The 21,104-nt window shown below is 43.5% G+C and overlaps 1 protein-coding gene across 3 annotated transcripts in view; it reads left to right on the top strand.

The window, feature by feature from the left end:
• Nucleotides 1-20,379, top strand: part of LOC140387939 (enhancer of polycomb homolog 2-like) — a 112,788-nt gene extending 92,409 nt beyond the window's left edge. For all 3 annotated transcript variants that reach the window (XM_072471300.1, XM_072471317.1, XM_072471309.1), the window contains 5 exons: nucleotides 6,200-6,540; nucleotides 6,930-7,057; nucleotides 9,994-10,153; nucleotides 17,363-17,696; nucleotides 19,455-20,379. In XM_072471300.1, coding sequence (XP_072327401.1) covers nucleotides 6,200-6,540; nucleotides 6,930-7,057; nucleotides 9,994-10,153; nucleotides 17,363-17,696; nucleotides 19,455-19,524 — 1,033 coding nt within the window. In that variant the 3' untranslated portion in view covers nucleotides 19,525-20,379. The remainder of the gene's footprint in view (nucleotides 1-6,199; nucleotides 6,541-6,929; nucleotides 7,058-9,993; nucleotides 10,154-17,362; nucleotides 17,697-19,454) is intronic.
• Nucleotides 20,380-21,104: the final 725 nt, after the last annotated feature.

Raw genomic sequence — 21,104 nt, 5'->3', positions numbered from 1 at the left:
TAGAAGCTATTGTGACCTGTCACTCTGTAGCATTTTTATATCCTGCCTCTTTTATTTTTTTTAAGGGCTGAATGGCGGCACGATAGCACAGTGGTTAGCACTGTTACTTCACAGGGTCAGGCTCCCGCGTTCGATTCCCGCTTAGGTCACTGTCTGTGCGGAGTCTGCACGTTCTCTCCGTGTCTGCGTGTGTTTCCTCCGGGAGCCGGATCCGGTTTCCTCCTACAAGTCCTGAAAGACGCGCTTTTTAGGTGATTTGGGCATTCTGAATTCTCCCTCAGTGTGCTCGAACAGGCATTGGAGTGTGCTGACTAGGGGATTTTCACAGTAACTTCATTGCAGTGTTAATGTAAGCCTACTTGTGACAATATTAAAGATTTTTATTATTATACTTGCCAAGTACAGCAGTGCCAGAGATTGGAATAATTTGGCTATTTTTTCTGTGTACTGTTGACGCAGGTCAGGTACGGAACAATTGTGTCATCCCTTTAGCAAAGCTGCAATCTCTGCTTCCTCTTTGACCACAAGCTGAGCTTCCAACTCCATATCATTGTCATCTCTGTAACATCTGCTGCTCACTCAAGCTTTTCTTACTTCAGACTTAACCATTCCATTGCTCTACGGCTGGCCTCCCATGTTCCATTTTCATCCAAAACTCTGCCCATATTCTAACTTGCGGCAACTTCTAATCACCCATCAGCACCTTTCATAACCTTCTCCCCGAACCTTGTAATCTCCTCCAGCGTACAAACCTATGGGGCGAGATTCTCCACTCCCGTGCCGGTTGGGAGAATCGCCTGCGCCGCCAAAATTTATCGGGACGCCAGTCCGACGCCCTCCCGCGATTCTCCCAAGAGGCAGGAACGGCCCGGTCGGGTTCCGCGGGCTGCAAGCCGGAGAATCGCCGGAGACACCCAAAATGGCGATTCTCCGGCACCCCCACTATTCTCAGGCCCGGATGGGCCGAGCGGCCAGGCCAAAACGGCGGGTTCCCCCCGGCGCCGTCCACACCTGCTCGCTGCCGACGTGAACGGTGCGTGAACGCTGGAGGGGCGGCCTGCGGGGGTGGGTGGGGGGGGGGGTCCTGCACCGGGGGGGTACCTTAAATGTGGCATGGCCAGCAATCGGTGCCCGCCGATTGTCGGGCCGTCCTCTCTGAAGGAGGACCTCCTTCCTTCCGCAGCCCCGCAAGATCCGTCCGCCATCTTGCGGGGCGGACTTAGAGAGGACGGCAACCACGCATGCGCGGATGACGGCCGTTATGCGGCGCCGGCCGCGTCATGTATGCAGCGCTGCCTTTACGCGGGCGACAAGGCCTGGCGCGTGTAGATGGCGCGGCCCCGATCCTGGCCCATTGTCAGGGCCTGAATTGGTCCGGATCGGGGCCGTTTCGCGCCGTCGTGAACCTCGACGGCGTTCACGACGGCACGGCCACTTCGGCGCATGAGTGGAGAATCCTGCCCATGAACTTTGGATTCCTCCAACTCTGCTCCTTTCCCTACCCCCTTTGCCCCACTATTGGTAGCAGTGTCTTCAACTGACTTGGTTGTCAGTGCTATAATTGTCCCCCAAATCTTTGCTTCCCCAACTGCCTCCCTTTTTAAAGCACTCAGATTTTCAATGAAGTTAATTTTACGTTGTCACTAGTAATCGCTAAGACAGATTAAACACGTTAGATGCAGGTGCCAAAGGTGGAATTTTCTCCGGTTAGTAGGGATGGGAAGATTGCAGAAAATATTGTCCCGTCAGGATCCTAATGCAATCCTGCCCCTTTCTGATTTTCCCAGGGTCAACTGGAGTTGGGGATCCACTTTAGGAGCGATTGAATAAACTCGGTTTGTTCTCACTGGAACGAAGGAGGTTGAGGGGCGACCTGATAGAGGTATACAAAATTATGAGGGGCATAGACAGAGTGGATAGTCAGAGGCTTTTCCCCAGGGTAGAGGGGTCAATTACTAGGGGGCATAGGTTTAAGGTGAGAGGGGCAAAGTTTAGAGTAGATGTACGAGGCAAGTTTTTTACGCAGAGGGTAGTGGGTGCCTGGAACTCACTACCGGAGGAGGTAGTGGAGGCAGGGACGATAGGGACATTTAAGGGGCATCTTGACAAATATATGAATAGGATGGGAATAGAAGGATACGGACCCAGGAAGTGTAGAAGATTGTAGTTTAGTCGGGCAGTATGGTCGGCACGGGCTTGGAGGGCCGAAGGGCCTGTTCCTGTGCTGTACATTTCTTTGTTCTTTGTTTGTTCTTTGGCTGAGGCAAAAAAACAACTGAACTGCTTAGAAATGATTTTGTACATTGGTTCCCTCAAATGCATGAGTTCAATGCTGTCTCTCCAACCCAGGAGTTTGGAGGTGAGCGTACAACATGAAGAACTTCCTCAGTGAAACTGAGAAGCTGTGAAGGGATTGCGGTAGATAACGGGGAGCCAATGGATGTGGTATATCTGGATTTCCAGAAATCCTTTGACAAGGTGCCACACAAAAGGTTGCTGCATAAGATAAAGATGCGTGGTATTAGGGGGAAAGTAGTAGCATGGATAGAGGATTGGTTAATTATTAGAAAGCAAAGAGTGGGGATTAATGGGTGTTTCTCTGGTTGGCAATCAATAGCTAGTGGTGTCCCTCAGGGATCAGTGTTGGGCCCACAACTGTTCACAATTTACATAGATGATTTGGAGTTGGGGACTAAGGGCAATGTGTCCAAGTTTGCAGACGACACTAAGATAAGCGGTAAAGCAAAAAGTGCAGAGGATACTGTAAGTCTGCAGAGGGATTTGGATAGGCTAAGTGAATGGGCTAGGGTCTGGCAGATGGAATACAGTGTTGACAAATGTGAGATTATCCATTTTGGTAGGAATAACAGCAAACGGGATTATTATTTAAATGATAAAATATTAAATCATGCTGCTGTGCAGAGAGACCTGGGTGTGCTAGTGCATGAGTCGCAAAAGGTTGGTTTACAGGTGCAACAGGTGATTAAGAAGGCAAATGGAATTTTGTCCTTCATTGGTAGAGGGATGGAGTTTAAGACTGGGGAGATTATGCTGCAATTGTATAAGGTGTTAGTGAGGCCACACCTGTTCAGTTTTGGTCTCCTTACTTGAGAAAGGACGTACTGGCACTGGAGGGTGTGCAGAGGAGATTCACTAGGTTAATCCCAGAGCTGAAGGGGTTGGATTACGAGGAGAGGTTGAGTAGACTGGGACTGTACTCGTTGGAATTTAGAAGGATGAGGGGGGATCTTATGGAAACATATAAAATTATGAAGGGAATAGATGGGATAGATGCGGGCAGGTTGTTTCCACTGGCGGGTGAAAGCAGAACTAGGGGGCATAGCCTCAAAATAAGGGGAAGTAGATTTAGGACTGAGTTTAGGAGGAACTTCTTCACCCAAAGGGTTGTGAATCTATGGCATTCCTTGCCCAGTGAAGCAGTAGAGGCTCCTTCATTAAATGTTTTTAAGATAAAGATAGATAGTTTTTTGAAGAATAAAGAGATTAAGGATTATGGTGTTCGGGCCGGAAAGTGGAGCTGAGTCCACAAAAGATCAGCCATGATCTCATTGAATGGCGGAGCAGGCTCGAGGGGCCAGATGGTCTACTCCTGCTCCAGTTCTTATGTTCTTATGATCCGTCATGCTGAAAAGCTGCAATCATGCCAGGTACAAGATTGTTGTTCAAAGCGCTGATTTTTCCAGTGAGTGCTATCAGTGCTTGCCAGGTGATTGCGAGGAAAAGCACTTCACCAGTCAAACCCTTCACACACCTTCACCCCCTTGCTTCCCGCCTTCAGAATGACCCAGTAGCAGCTTCTGCAGCTCCATTATTTCCCTCTGCTGATGGTCAATGGGGCTTAACATTGTCAACTGTCCTCAGCAGCAGGAGCAACTCTCCTCAACCATATTCCCTTCCACCATACAGTAGAAGGGATGGGCACAGAGGTCCATCTTCAAAGAGGCAAACCCTCCAACCCAAGCTATACAAGCAAAAGATCAGCTTTCATGACGGGTCAGCAGCAATGCCTCAGGAAACTCAGGCTCTCACTACAGGTTGCTGCTGATATCTGCACCTTCATGGAATAAAACCTCTTTCCAAGTGGATCAGATGGGCACATGCTGCCAGTGGCCTAGAAGATGTCTTGCCACCGAAGGCCCAGTCCTTGTCTCTGCCCCTCTGTAGGTTATGTGCTTTCTTCTCCTGTTGTATGTAATGGTTTCTGTGCAACACGAAGAATGCCATTTGTGGAGGTTCACTGAGGCATGGGTGCACAAAGGTTATTGTCTAGGTTCGCGTGAGCATTGGATACTCAGATGGGAATGTGCGGTGTTTTCGGGGAGAGAAATGCGTCAAATAGTAATGTGTATTGATTGAGGCAGGAGAATGCTGTGTGAGTCAGAGTATGAGAACTTGGCATCTGAAAGTGTTATGTCACTCTGCCAACATGTCCTCTGTTCACTCAATTAACACCCCCCCCCCCCAACACCCAAAATAGGGTGCTGTTGACGTAAAAAAGAATGATTATGGTGGCTACCATGAGTTGTCTTTGGAAATGGCAAATAAGAGAGCAAAAACCAGGGCAAAGAAGCCAATACATAAATTTATAGAATCCCTACAGTGGCACATCCAAGTCTGCTCCGAACCTCCAAAAGAGAACTCTACCTAGGCCCTGCCCCATCCCTGTAACCCCCATGCATTGGTCGTGGCCAATCCACCTTAGGAGGGGGGGGGGGGCACCCGGAGGAAACACACTTAGACAGGGAGAAGGTACAAACTTCACACATGCCACCCAAGGCCAAAATCAAACCCGGGGCCCTGGCGCTGAGAGACAGCAGTGCTATCCACTCTGCCACCCTTATAACTTGTTAATTCTTTTGTATACCCAATCTCCTAATATATCATTCAAAAATTATTCAGGAGTAAACTTTTTCTCTTTTATCAATCTTTTTTAAAAACTAAATAAACTGGAGCATATTGTTTTCAGTTAACATAAAAGCAAAATACTGTGGATGCTGGAAATTTGAAATAAGAACAGAAAATGGTGGATAAACTCAGCCGGTCTGGCATCGTCTGCGGAAAGAGAAACAGAGTTAACATTTCGAGTCCATTTGACTCTTCTCAAAACGTAACTCTGTTTCTATCTCCACAGATGCTGCCAGACTGACTTGAGTTTATCCCATATTTTCTGTTTTGGCTTGGTTAACAGTTTCTCACCACCCTTTGAGAGTGTATACAGTAGGCTCTTGCTTTGCAATATCCAGTTGAAACTGCTTTCCTGGCAGGTGGTGAGTGTATCAGACTTGATAGCTGACCGGTTTAAAACTGTAAACCTATTTTCAAAGATTATGCGTTTGCTTCATTACTATATTGCATACATTTGTATCACGTGGTGACCTAATCACTCAGTTCGGTGGGGACTGAAATCCTTTTCGACAACACTGGTCTAAGTGGTGTACATGTTTTGCTCTGCACATAAAGGTTTCTCTTCAATTACATTTAAAAGTGGTTACAAATGAGGAAAAAAAGAGTTCTATTGAAAAGATTTGTGATTAATAAAATAAGCCATAATGTTCCCAAAGGAAATTTGAGATATTCTAGTAGTTCGCATCCTTACAATTGATAGTCTGGCAAACGTGTTGCTGACGGTTTCTTTAGGACTTGAAATTGATATGACAATATTGTTATTTTATGAAGTTCCGAATTGATTGAAAGTTTTTAAAACGTGTTCTTGGAAAACAAAAAGTATTATTGAATATTTTTGAAATGATATTAAAAATGGCCTGGCGAGAGTCAAAGTTTCACCCTTCAGGTACCCTAAAATAATACAATTAGATTAACATTTCTGGTATAAAAAAATTTACTGTGAATGTGGGAAATCTGAAATAAAACAAAAGAAATACTCCGCCAGTCAGCTGTGGAAAGAGAAATGGAATTATCGTTTCAAGTTGCTGGTCTTCCATTAGAACCAGATTCACTGAAAGATCATCGGCCTGAAACATCGACTGTTTCTCTCGTTTCTCTCTCCACAGGTGTTGCCACACCTGCTGAGTATATCCACCTTTTTGTTCTCGTTCTGGTTGAACAGATTCTTCATTTAATTAGTTGCAGCACTTATAGCAACCATAAGAGCTGGTACATCATTGTGCTCATTGCAGCTATGGAGATTTAAAGCAGACTTTTGTTCTTTTCCTTCTAGGTTTTTGTTAGATCGTGCATCCACCGATCATGATCACATTCTACGTCAAATTGACCCAGAAATGCTGTCATCTCCTAGCTCCCCAGCTGCTTTTGTGTCTGATGACTCATGGACCATTTCTTCCAATAAAGACTTTACAAATAGACTGTCACTTAGTGAAATACTAAGCAATATCAAAGCATGCCGATTACGGCACTTCCAGCCTCGGTTATCTCCGCTTCAGGACAGCGATAACCACTGTACTTCCAAAAAATTAGGACAGAATGTGAATAAAAAACGAATTCCAATGTCTTCTATTTTACCATCAAGTACCATGATCACCAGTAGGAATAAAATATCTGGTGAGTAATGCTACTTTTAAGTCTTTCTGATTCTTTGGGACCCATGACTCCTTCAGCTGTGGACAGCAGAATTTGTAAATACTGAGCAATTATAACCATGAAGTCATTATAACCAATAAGTTGAGAGTTAAAAGTAACATCTGTGTGTACACATTATAGTTCCATTTGTTTCATCATGTTCTCTTTCCTGCATGTGCATTGGAACCACTTCAGGAAATCACTTTTAGGGTGTATGTTGAAATCCACCATACAAGCCTACAAACATTTTTTTAAGAAGCTTGAAATATTTGTCATTCTGTGCCCTTGGCTAACTTGAAAATCAATTTTTAAAAACTTTGGTATTCAACTGATATATCAAAATATGAACATTTTTCCTTGTCTAATAACAGATGGCATAACAGAAGAGCAGTACCACACCCATCAACAACAGCTTGTTCAGATGCAGAGACAACAGTTAGCACAGATGCACCGTCAACAATCCCAACATTCCTCAAACATCTCCCACGGAAGCTTACAGGTAACATCGCTTATGCGACGTGTTTGTCTTGTTTGTGTGTTTTATACCAAGTGACAAGGGGACAGTGACATTGTAGCCTGTGATGGTGAATGGAATGTTTGAATCCAATGTTTTGCTTGGCTAATGCTGTGACGGGTATACAGTTGCATCTCTTGTTGTATCTCTTGTTTGCATCAACAATATTCCTTAATCTGACTTCAAAAAGCACCTTTTAAGAGCTTGCGATTTCTTTTCTCCTTCCCATCAGTATGTCATAGAAACATCACACTAGTTGATTGCACGGTAATGCTGCTGCAGTGCTCATTTGGGGATAAAAGGGAACATGTGAATTTTCAAACCTGAAGTTCATAAGACATGTTCCATATCTGGTGATTAAGTTGTTGGGTTTTGGGTTCTTTATTATGGATGTTTTCTTGGGTTCAGCATCACATCTCATTCTCTATGAACCAAGGTGCATCTTTAATTACCTACTATCTCGGTAATGGGAGTCAACAAGGGTGCTCTTTACTGTTCCTACTTCATTTGAATATATTGTGGATTGTGGAAAGATTTCAGAGTCCTAGAAGTCCTCCAGTGCAGAAGGAGGCCATTCGGCCCACCGAGTTGGCACCCTTCCTACCTAGGCCCCTGCCCTATCCCTGTAACGTAACCTGTACATCCCTGGACATTAAGGGGCAATTTATCATGGCTAATCCACCTAACCTGCACATCTTTGTACTGTGGGAGGAAACCCGAGCACCCGGAGGAAACGTATGCACATCTGGGGAGAAAGTACGAACTCCACACAGTCATCTGAGGCCAGAATTGAATCCGGGTCCCTGGAGCTGTGAGGCAGCAATGCTAACCACTGTTCTGGATATTAAATTATTTTTCATTGCTCTATCTTGGTAGTTAAACATCACAGGAATCCAACTGGAGTTTGGCTACAGTATTCCGTGAATTGAATGAAGTGAAATGATTCCTTGATCTGATTTGAATACTGTCAATAACCAGAGATTGATCCCTGTCCAAGGACAGTGGCCAATGGTGATTACAGAAGTAATCAAGTAAATGCCCGTCTGTCTATAAAGGCAATACGCATTTTTAAAATATAAATATAATTTTTTTTTTAATATTAAGGGGCAATTTAGTGTGGCCAATTCATTTACCATGTACATAGTCTTGGGCTGTGGGGGTGAGACTCCAAGCAACAAGAATTGAAGTAAAGATTTGAATTTGGTGCCTTTGGCATACCAATGTATATTCTTCAAAGCATTATGGTTTCATACTTGATTTATGGTCATTGGTAAAGAATCCAGTTGGGATTTTCACGGTTGTGCACTATATACATACAAGCAGCATGCTGCAATCTATATTGGACAAAAATGTTTACTTTTTGTTCAAAGCATAATGTATTAGTTTGTACAGAATAAATATGAAAGCCTAACATATAGTGATTACGAACCATTCTCGCCTTTGGTTCTGAGTGAGGTTCGTAATCAAGTGTTTTGTTTCTTAGGGTGCGCGCTCTTCTCTGTGGGCACTTTTGTTCCTAACCACCACCTATCTTAGCATGAGTTTTGTGAGGACAAATTGGTGGGGACATCCATCCACACAACTGACATTGATTTCCTTCCCCCATAGCGTACCTATCTACTCTCCATTTGGCACTACCCTATGTAGTACGACTGCGATCAGGAAGTGAATACAATAGGTACTTTATGTGCCTTCATCTGGTGGTCATGCTACCTTAAACAAATGTAATTTTCCTCCTGCCTTCTGGAGTAATTTGCCAATTTTTATTCAGCCGTGGTTGATGCTTGTACAGCAAAAGAGGGTTCTCCTTCTCTGCTGAAAAATGCAACGTCTGAATGTGATCAAGGAATAATTAATAACTGCATTTTCAAAATCACTTGGGAATAAATTACACTAGACGGTATGGTTCTGATATTACTGACCTCCCTGTTCTTGAATACCATTTATTACGTACTCGCTGAATTGTTGTTGTGAACTTGTTAGATTTTTCAATTTATTAAACTTAAGTTTTCTGAATTTCCTTAAGATACTTCTACACTGAATTTGGTTGCACATTCCTCAATTCAGTAACTTATCTGGATTCACTAATCATGACTGCATTATAGACTCAGGAAAATCTGGATCTATGATTGAACTTTCCAGTTAAAAGTACTGAGTATAGTTAACGTGATTTTTGGGAGCCTGTCTTTATTATCTGTGTGTCAATATAAAAGTGCCTAATGAATCTACCCAGTTCCCTCATTTCAGTCTGTAAAATGAGAGAGAATTCTACAGGCATCACAGCACAAACACAAAGCAGCTTTAATTTTTTTTACTGCCTCCTTAATGATAAATAATTATTTCCATAAAAGTACTTTAAAAGTAGTAAATTATAGTGCATTTTTGAAAACTTTTAAATGCAAATCGCACTTTTTAAACACTGGGATGTAGTGTCAAATGTGATAAAGAACAAATATTCCCCTTCTGAAGTATTTTCTGTTCATTAACTGATTAAGCACAAGATTGCAATGAGAAAGATAAATTTAGGCGAGATGTTGATGTTTTTATTTCCACAAAGTGACAAATGGTATGCCAAAAAGGGTTGTTGCATCCAAGGCATTAAGCTCTGATTAGAAGTAGCTATATCAGAAAGAGAGAAAGGTTACAACACTAAAAGCGGCCATTCAGCCCATCATGTCTGTGCTGGTGATGGGTTTATACTTTGGAAGGGGTGATCAAATGAGCTGCATGGGTTTTCTTCCTTTTAATATACCCTGTTATTTTTGATTATTTGATTATCAATAATGTCGGCACTGAGTGTTTCAAGGATTTGTATCTATTTACTTCATTTAACCCCATCATTATATCCTCTGTTCATTTCTCTTTCATGTACTTGCCTATCTATCCTTCATTTAAAGTTTGTTTGTGAAATATCTTTTCAGGGATCCAGGATATCTGATTGTTCTTCAAAAACGCTGGATTCAGCTAGTGCCCATTTTGCTGCATCAGCAGTAGTTAGTGCTCCTGGACCAGGTCAGGCAGAAGTTTCCAAGGAAGCTGTGGGTCATACCACAAACATGAATGGTGTTGTTCAGTCTGCAGGTGAGGGTATAATACTGTTGTCTCTGTACTACCTTTCGCGAAATATTAACAAATGTTGGGAAATTAATAGTTTTCAGCAGGTTTTTCTTGAGTAATGCAAATATTTAAGGTATACACAAACTTAGTGATTTCAGTTAGCAACACCAATAGCTTTCCTTCCACTTCTTTGTAGTAAGAATAGGGCCTACGCTGTATTTTATTTTTATCAAAGCGGACTGCCAGTTCAAAGCACAATAGAACATTAATTATAAATTATTTCATTCATTTTTACCTCCGGGAGTGGAATATTGGATGAACTAGAAATTGCAAGTAAGCTTACCATGTTCAACATCTTTTATGATCTTTAAAAAAAAAAAAAAAATCCAGTGCTTATTGACCATCTTGTCGGGTGCAAATGACCACCCGATTCTTGTAATTATTTCAACCAAGAAGTCGATGAAACCATTCGTTAGTGCAGAGCTTTTCACATGAAGTAGAAGCTTTCCATATGTAAGGAAGCATGGCTATAATGGACAGGATTTCAACACCAGGATGGGGGAAACACAATTTCCACCTTTCACAGCAACATTCAACTGAGCATAAACAATCCCATAATTTAGAAATAATCTATTAATCTTGCCCCACAGATATTGAATGACCAATAATGATGTGGAACATGTCTGCACAAAGTTGAGACCCATCTTTCACAAGCTTAAAAACAAATTGCTTAGTTCAATGACTGTGGCAAAAGCTGTAATGTTATATTGTTACAATGGAAGAATTGGATTTCCAGTGTTAATTGTTGCAGCTTTTGCAAATTAGTATTAATTCTATTTGTTGCCATGGTAACAGATTTTCTTTGTAAATTCTGTCTATTCTTGAATTGTATGAAGATCCATAATCTACATCATAACTCCAGTATTCCACAGATGTACATCACAAAAGGCCATGGAAAAATAGTTTCTGACGTCCCGACGCTGGCGTTTCACTCTGGACTTTCCTTAAGAAAGTCCTGAGTGATTCTCCCATGTGCAGGGGCTAGCAGGGCCCTGGAGTGCTTCTCACAGCTGTGGCGGCGGTTATGGGGCCTGCACTTTCGGTCGGGAGTCCGCACGGCAGCGGACTGCGGTGGCCGCCCCGTGAGTCATGGCGGATCAGGACCAGGAAAGAGTGTCCCAACGATTGGCCCCGTGCCATTCCATACTACCCACCCGTTTGTCACCCCCCCGGTACTTGATCCCCCCCCGCCCCCCAACAGGGCGGCCGCTGACTAAGTCCGCAGCCGCCACCTGCGGTTCCCGATGGCCAATATGTGGTTAGAACCGCGCCGTCAGGAACCCGGCCAGTTGCGCGTGGAGAATCGCGCGGGGGGGGCCTCTGTCAATGGCCCCCTACCCGCGCCGCGTAGATCGCGAGCGTGACTCCAGGGCGATTCTCCGGGGACCGGAGAATCGCTTCAGTGGCGCTGGGCTCGGTTTCCGTGCGAACGCCCATTCTCCACCCCCGCTCCGAATGCGATTGTGGCTCGGCGAATCCAGCCCTGTGGCTATAATGTGCTTGGGGACAGTATCTTCGGTCCTCGAATCGGATCAATAGCTGCAGTTATAGTTTTAGAACAAAGTTTATTCTGTTCAGGCTTTGTCCTCTAGAAGACAGTGGGTAGGATTCTCCGGTCCCCCAACCAAATGTTTTTTGGCACACCGTTCGCTGGCTGAGGGATTCTACCTTCCCGCTGCTTGTCAATGCAATTTCTCATTGTAACCACTCGACCCTGCTGGGAACCCCACAGGCATGGGTGCACTGCTGGTGGGAAAAGTGAATTGCAACGACTGGGAAATTCCAGCCAGTGTTGCTCTCAAATCTAGCTTTGGTTCCAATTCTGGTGGACAGTGTAATAACTTACTTCGTGGATGCCATTGTGAACAACATAGAAAGTACGAAATTCTGTTAACTTACCGTATAATATTTCGCACACAATATGGGTTTTTCATTTAATTGTTATTTATCCCTTTTCAAATGACTATAATAAATTTTAATGAACTGTAAAATCTAAGCTTGAATTCTAACAGTGGATCACTTATTTTTTTGTTGATTTATTAATTTCTGTGAAGTTATATACCTCACCCAAGTGAGGTTAGGTGCTCGCCAGTAGTAAAAAGGGATAATGAACTGGGTTGCATCTGTAGTTATACTTTCAGTATTATTTACTGTTTGAATTTCATGGCGTTGGTATCTTAGCCAGAATGTAAATGCCTTGCAAAATTCTGCTCTCAGGAGAGCAACTGAGATTCTCCAGTTCCTCCACATAACTGCAGTGCTTCTTCCATGGTAGCTTTCTATTAAATCCTTTCTGCAACCTCACCTTGTGATCTTTCCTAAAGGTACGGTGTTCAAAACTGAATACAATACTCTGGCTGGGGCCTAACTATTATTTTTGAAAGCTTTTTGCACCACTTCCTTGCGTTTGTGTTCTCTGTCTCAATATTAACAAAACCAAGGAACCCAACTTTTATGTGTCTTTTTAACTTGCCCTATCGGGTCGCTCTGTTCCTGCATCAGTTTTAAAATTGTACCATTTTGTCCTGTTAGCAGTCAATCTAGCTTTATGAAAATGTTGAATCCGGGGTTTTGGCATGCTTTGGTTTGATTTGATTTAATTTATTGTCACGTACCGAAGTTCAGTGAAAAGCATCTTTCTGCGGCCGAGGGAACGTACACAGTACATACATAGTAGACAAAAGAATAATCATGATGTGGAGATGCCGGCGTTGGACTGGGGTGAGCACAGTAAGAAGTTTTACAACACCAGGTTAAAGTCCAACAGGTTTGTTTCGATGTCACTAGCTTTCGGAGCGCTGCTCCTTCCTCAGGTGAATGAAGAGGTATGTTCCAGAAACATATATATAGACCGATTCAAAGATGCCAGACAATGCTTGGAATGCGAGCATTAGCAGGTGATTAAATCTTTACAGATCCAGAGATGGGGTAACCCCAGGTTAAAGAGGTGTGAATTGTCTCAAGCCAGGACAGTTGGTAGGATTTCGCAGGCCAGATGGTGGGGGATGAACGTAATGCGACATGAAGCCCAGGTCCCGGTTGAGGCCGCACTCGTGTGCGGAACTTGGCTATAAGCTTCTGCTCGGCGATTCTGCGTTGTCGCGCGTCCTGAAGGCCGCCTTGGAGAACGCTTACCCGGAGATCAGAGGCTGAATGCCCTTGACTGCTGAAGTGTTCCCCGACTGGAAGGGAACATTCCTGCCTGGTGATTGTCGCACGATGTCCGTTCATTCGTTGTCGCAGCGTCTGCATGGTCTCGCCAATGTACCACGCTTCGGGACATCTTTTCCTGCAGCGTATGAGGTAGACAACGTCGGCCGAGTCGCACGAGTATGTACCGCATACCTGGTGGGTGGTGTTCTCACGTGTAATGGTGGTATCCATGTCGATGATCTGGCACGTCTTGCAGAGATTGCCATGGCAGGGTTGTGTGGTGTCATGGTCACTGTACTGAAGGCTGGGTAGTTTGCTGCAAACAATGGTTTGTTTGAGGTTGCACGGTTGTTTGAAGGCAAGTAGTGGGGTGTGAGGATGACCTTGGCAAGATGTTCATCTTCATCGATGACGTGTTGAAGGCTGTGAAGAAGATGTCGTAGTTTCTCCGCTCGGGAAAGTACTGGACGACGAAGGGTATTCTTTCGGTTGTGTCCCATGTTTGTCTTCTGAGGAGGTTGGTGCGGTTTTTTGCTGTGGCGCGTTGGAACTGTCGATCGATGAGTCGAGCGCTATATCCCGTTTGTACGAGGGCATCTTTCAACGTCTGTAGATGTCTGTTACGCTCCTCCTCGTCTGAGCAGATCCTGTATACACGGAGAGCTTGTCCATAGGGGATGGCTTCTTTAATGTGTTTAGGGTGGAATCTGGAGAAGTGGAGCATCGTGAGGTTATCCGTGGGTTTGCGGTAAAGCGAAGTGCTGAGGTGACCGTCCTTGATGGAGACGAGTGTGTCCAAGAATGCAACTGATTTTGGAGAGTAGTCCGTGGTGAGTCTGATGGTTGGATGGAACATATTAATGTCATCGTGTAGTCGTTTCAGTGATTCTTCGCCGTGGGTCCAAAGGAAAAAAATGTCATCGATGTATCTGGTGTACAACGTCGGTTGAAGGTCCTGTGCTGTGAGTAGGTCTTGTTCAAACTTGTGCATGAAGATGTTGGCGTATTGGGGTGCGAATTTGGTCCCCATGTCTGTTCCGTTTGTCTGGATGAAGAACTTGTTGTCGAAGGTGAAGACGTTGTGATCCGGAATGAAGCGGATGAGTTGCAGAATTGCGCCTGGAGATTGGCAGTTGTCGGTGTTGAGTACTGAGGCTGTTGCAGCAATGCCATCGTCATGGGGGATGCTGGTATAGAGTGCCGAGACGTCCATTGTGACGAGTAATGTTCCTAGTTCAACTGGTCCATGGGTGCTGAGTTTCTGTAGGAAGTCCGTCGTGTCGCGACAGAAGCTAGGCGTACCTTGTACGATGGGTTTCAAGATGCCCTCGATGTAGCCAGAGAGGTTCTCACACAGGGTCCCATTGCCTGAAACAATAGGACGGCCTGGTGTGTTGGCCTTGTGTATTTTCGGTAGTCAGTAGAGATCTCCAATGCGGGGAGTACGTGGGATGAGAGCACGTAGGGTGCTCTGAAGATCTGGATCCAAGGTCTTGATCAGTCTGTTAAGTTGGCGGATGTGTTCTTTGGTCGGATCTGCGGGTAACTGTCTGTAGTGTTCTTGGTAGTTCAGTTGTCGGTATACTTCTTTGCAGTAGTCCGTTCTGTTCGGTATGACAGTGGCCCCTCCTTTGTCTGCTGGTTTGATGACTATGCTGCGGTTGGTCTTGAGAGCGCGGATGGCATTGCCTTGTGCTTGGGTGACGTTCGGGGCTGTCTTGTGAATGCGACTGATGAATCTGGCATTGACGCGACTCCTGACGGCTTGAGCATACATGTCGAGCCTAGGGCAGCGGCCTTCCGGAGGGGTCCAATTCGACTCTTTCCTCTTTGGTTGCCGCACCGCAGATCTCTCGGTCTGCCGTTCTGGTTCATTGATAGTCTGCTTGGGTTCGCTGTTGGCCTCTTGGGGTCTGTGGAAGAATTCCCGGAGCCTCATTCGCCTGATGAATTCCTCCGTGTCTGCCGCGAGACTGATGGGGTCCATTTTGGTGGTGGTGCAGAAATTGAGCCCTCTGCTGAGGACTTCAATTTCGTCTGGTTGAAGGGTGTAGTCTGACAAGTTGACAATAGATTTCCCTGTATTGTTTTCTACTGTGGTACCGGAGGTGGCTTGGTTGCTGCTGGTGGTGATGCCGAGTTTCTCAAGCTTCCTGTTCTTGGTGTGCATATAGGTGGCATAGTATTGTTGTCTCATCTGTTTGGCGGTGTTCCGCAGCTGGTCTGCTGCGTCCTGACCGCAAGTTGAGAATATGGCCTCTATCTTGGTTTCCAGGTTGCGTCGTCTGCTGTAGAGCTGGCGTACGAGGTGGTTGAGGAGTGTGAGAGGGGTGCGATTTCTGCAAGACGTGCCAGATCATCGACATAGATACCACCATTACACGTGAGAACACCACCCACCAGGTACGCGGTACATACTCGTGCGACTCGGCCAATGTTGTCTACCTCATACGCTGCAGGAAAGGATGTCCCGAAGCTTGGTACATTGGCGAGACCATGCAGACGCTGCGACAACGAATGAACGGACATCGTGCGACAATCACCAGGCAGGAATGTTCCCTTCCAGTCGGGGAACACTTCAGCAGTCAAGGGCATTCAGCCTCTGATCTCCGGGTAAGCGTTCTCCAAGGCGGCCTTCAGGACGGGCAACAATGCAGAATCGCCGAGCAGAAGCTTATAGCCAAGTTCCGCACACATGAGTGCGGCCTCAACCGGGACCTGGGCTTCATGTCGCATTACGTTCATCCCCCACCATCTGGCCTGCGAAATCCTACCAACTGTCCTGGCTTGAGACAATTCACACCTCTTTAACCTGGGGTTACCCCATCTCTGGATCTGTAAAGATTTAATCACCTGCTAATGCTTGTATTCCAAGCATTGTCTGGCATCTTTGAATCTGTCTATATATATGTTTCTGGAACATACCTCTTCATTCACCTGAGGAAGGAGCAGCGCTCCGAAAGCTAGTGACATCGAAACAAACCTGTTGGACTTTAACCTGGTGTTGTAAAACTTCTTAAAAGAATAATCAACAGAGAACATTGACAAATTGTACATCGACAAACAGTGATTGGTCACAGTGCGAAACAAGGGGCCAAACAAAGCAAATACATGAGCAAGAGCAGCATAGGGCATCGTGAATAATGTTCTTACAGGGAACAGATCAGTCCGAGGTGGAGTCTTGTAGCTGTGGGGACCCACTGGTGTGCCCACTGGGCAGCATGGTAGCACAGTGGTTAGCTCTATTGCTTCACAGCGCCAGGGTCCCAGGTTTGATTCACAACTTGGGTCACTGTCTGTGCAGAGTCTGCACATTCTGTGTCTGCGTGGGTTTCCTCCGGGTGCTCCGGTTTCCTCCCACAAATCCAAAAGACTTGCTGTTTGGTGAATTGGACATTCTGAATTCTCCCTCTGTGTACCGAACAGGCGCCGGAATGTGACGACCAGGGGCTTTTCACAGTAACTTCATTGCAGTGTTAATGTATGCCTACTTGTGACAATAAAGATTATTATTATATGTTATTTTGTAAGGACCCAGGTTTGATCCCGGTCCCGGGTCACTGTCCCTGTGTAGTTTACCCATTCTCCCTGTGTCTGCGTGGGTCTCACCCCATAACCCAAAGATGTGCACGGTAGGTGGATTTGCCACACTAAACTGCCCCTTAATTGGAAAAAAAAGAATTGGATACTCTAAATTTTTAAAAAAGAACCAATTTGGTGTTCTAGTGTAACATCGCCGTGTAAATTGTACACCTTCCCATAGTGGCAAAAATAAAAGCCTATGTCACCAAATGCCGGTTTACTCATTGAATAGCTGGAAACGTGTATAATAGATTGAAGGCTTGTGAAAGTCTTTGCACTTGGACTATCTATATAAAAACATTGTTTCTGCTGCAATTCAATTTCACAATTCTAATGTTAGAAAGTTCTGAGTTTATGCAGAAAACAGATCAAGAATAAAACTTCACTGTCCATATGCAAAGATTTATTTTTAATTGCCATTCTTCCTTCTTTTCACAGGCACCTATCGGAATCTCCAAACTTTCAATGCTACTTCGTCTTCTAGTCCAGGATTATCTACTGTACAAATTATAAGAACTGTTAGTCGCACCTCAGCAAATCACGTGTTCCCTGCATTACGCACAAGCAGTCCCCAGTCATTTCCTGTGAACAATTCCTGTATAGGAACTGCTGTGCGGCTGAACAGTATGAATGTGGTTACTCCTGTCAATATGCATCTCAGTGCAAGGACTTCAGCACCTTCTCCTTCTGCCTTAAAGCTGGCCACAGCTGCTACCAGTCTTGACAGGGTGTCAAAGGTGACCCCTAGTAGTGCCATCAGTAGCTTGGCTAGGTAGGTAAAGAAACTTTATGTATCAAGTTCTAAAAGAGTGTAAGTGGTTTCTGAAAATGAACTTTACTTGGATGCTACTCATATGCATCGATTAGAGATCCTTCTGCAAGTTGTGTAGTAAATTAAGAATTATTCGTCCTTCAACAGGAACAGTGATTGTAAGTTTATTGGGGTCAATCAGATTTTCATGATTGTAATGTTTCAGATTGATCTCATCCCTACCCTGCTGGGGAAGTAAGCAATATTCCAAATAGCTGTATAATAGCAGGACAGTGAGGGAAAGAAAATCATGGTGGTGCTTGTTCACTACCCTGAGTGGTGCATACCGGGACATTTCAGTAAATTTAAGGAGGGGACAGACATTTTTAATTCGTAATGGGTTGAAGGGTTATGGAGAACAGGCAGGAAAGTGGAGGTGAAGCCAAAAGGAGATCAGCTATGACGGCATTGAATGGCAGAGCAGGCTCATAGCTGAATTGTCTACTCCTGCTCCTAGTTCTTATGTTCTTATTTAAAGCATTCACCTAAGCAATCCCTAGAAATAAATATTTGAAAACTGTATTGATTTAACTATTAGATCAATGTTCGAATTAAAATTTAATACCAAATAAATGGATTCTTTAGATAACTTGCTCAGTTATTTAAGGTTCAATTTTTCCACAATTATTCTGAGACATATTGAAAGTGCTGCTATTGTTTTATCAATATTCATATTCTTTAATGGTCTTGATTTGTGAGTTAGATTGATAATGTATCATTTCAGTCGTATATTTGGATTTTATTCTACCTTTGTGTGTCATTCATTATTGTTTTTCTGAAGAAAAGGATGTTGTACTTTTCCTTGAGGATTATTCAAATTCATAAGTCACAGAATAATTAAAGCTCGGCAATATTAGCAAGGCAGTAATTTTATTGTGGGATTCCAATGATTTATACATCCAGATGAGATTACAACCATTAAATTGAAATCCATTGTTAAATATGCAGTGAAGTTCATAGAATGGAGGTGGGAGGTGGAAGGGATGTTGTTTGATTTTTACAAATGCCACTGTTTTAATGATTGAGATACAATTTGCTGAGTGATAATCTGCTGGGAAATAAGTTAACCTGGCCAAAATATATTGCATTTGTAAAGCATAAATTAAAAGCCTAGCTAGAATGGGCAGCACGCTAGCACATGGGGAGCACAGTGGGTAGCACTGTTGCTTCACAGCTCCAGGGTCCCAGGTTCGATTCCCGGCTTGGGTCACTGTGCGGAGTCTGAATGTTCTCCCCGTGTCTGTGTGGGTTTCCTCCGGGTACTCCGGTTTCCTCCCACAAGTCCTGAAAGACGTGCTGTTAGGTAATTGGGACATTCTGACTTCTCCCTGTGTACCCGAACAGGCGCTGGAATGTGGTGACCAGGGGCTTTTCACAGTAACTTCATTGCAGTGTTGATGATAGCCTACTTGTGACAATAATGATTATTAAAACAAGGAACAGAGAAACAAACCGTAGGCATACCTTTGTTCTGTTTTAATTACTGGTTGGACGACCAATATTTGAAAGTAAAATACTTTAAATTTATTCTCAAGTTCAGTTTTAATGTTGGAATCTGCTACTTGTCCCAGCATAAATGGACAAAGAGATACTTATATGTTACGGATCACTTTTTGAAGTGGATTGAACAAGTTTTAAAAAATATCTTTGTTTTCTATAAGATTCTTTCTGTATGGCTGTAATTTCTATCAAATTTAAAGATTGTTTATTTTCTTGCAGGGAGAGTAGTGAACCAGAGAGATTATTGAACGGTATTGCGGACAAAACAGTAGCGATGGAGGTGACATAACGTCATCTAAAGCACCTCTTCTGAGACATAGTGATGGAAATCTTGCATTCCAGTCAGAATGCAGAATAAGGCACCCAATGGATTATAAGTGCTAAATGTGGACCTGAATGGTGTCATATCATAAATGTAAAATTCTGTCTATATAAATGTAAATTTTGTAAAGTTCAGGTGATCACTACCTTGTACAATAGTTTATTTGTATCATCATATGTATTTCTGTTACTTGAATACTAGATATTCATCATGCTTTGCACTTGAAATTACAACAGAATGAAAATGACACAAATCTATGGGATCATGAGCATGAAATTGGGATCCTTTTGTCACTTGTTTTAACTATTTATTTTGCCATGTTTACATTTTGTAACTTGTACAAATCAACTTTGTGCTTAAAAAAAATTTAAAGATATTTAGGTAGGCCATGTAAATCCTTGTCATTTTTTGTACATTGTAAAGTTTTCACTTTTTTTTCTCTCACAAATTGAATAGATGGATGTTTGGTAAATACTAAGTGACATTTCTTTATCAGACATTTAAGTCAAGACAAAAAAATAGTATTTTCTATTGTTTTGGAGGGTGAGGGTTGTGAAACAGAATTAAAGATTATCAACTTCCATTTTGCTCCTTTTCCTGTGGCTGCAAGGCAAGTAACAGGTTGGAAAGACTGTCTGACTTTTATGTTTGGACTCCTTTAGTATAGTGTTTTTATGAGTTTATACAATTACTATTACATAGGCCTTTTCAACAGTATTAGTATTGGAATGTTAGTGTCAGCACTACATCAGACAACTTCCTTGTTACTTGATCTTGTTAAGTGAAAAAAAATGCAGGGAAATTAAACATACATATCAGAAATATCTGTTTGGTCTAGCATTATTTCACAAAATAGGGGCTGCATTGCTAACGTGTAAAAAGGTAAGGCCAATTTTTGCTTTCGCCACAACTGAATCTAAATGTTAATATATTCTTTGTAAACATATATCAGTTGGAGGAAAGATTTTGTTGTGATTCCGGTGCCTTTCCTACAACCGCATCACGTTGTCCGAGATCCGTGTAGGTTTCTGGAAGCGAATGAAATGAAAACAACTTCAGTGAGAGTCACAATCTTTTCAGTTGCGACAAGGATGCGGGTTGTCTACTGCAGCAAAATGTGCTGCTCTGAATTTGCCAAAGTGAAGTTCATGCTCCAGTTTCTGTGCAAACTCATTAGCATATGCCTGATGTAAAATTTCCGATGAATCATCACAATAACCTATTGTAATCGATTCCTAACAGGAACAGTATTCTCTAGTAACACAGGACGGGAATTGCCTGAAAATGAGCCATTCTTCAACTGACTGATGGCCTTAGTTGTCTGTGTTGATCTGAGCTTGGTGTATAAGACCTGTGACCAACAGTTTTTTGAAGTCAGGCTTGTGCTTCCTCTGCTTGAATTGATTAGATTTAGACTAAATTAAATTCAGCAACAGGAGAGACAGAGCTGGCTCTGTATTCATGTAACCGCGATGCTTGTGCACCTGAATCTGGGCACAATGTGATCATTACCCCATAAGCAGGTGCAATCAGCATGAACGTGCCAT

The sequence above is a fragment of the Scyliorhinus torazame genome, chromosome 2, assembly GCF_047496885.1.
Source record: "Scyliorhinus torazame isolate Kashiwa2021f chromosome 2, sScyTor2.1, whole genome shotgun sequence".
Lineage (NCBI taxonomy): Eukaryota > Metazoa > Chordata > Chondrichthyes > Carcharhiniformes > Scyliorhinidae > Scyliorhinus > Scyliorhinus torazame.
This window is presented reverse-complemented; position numbering and strand designations above follow the sequence as displayed.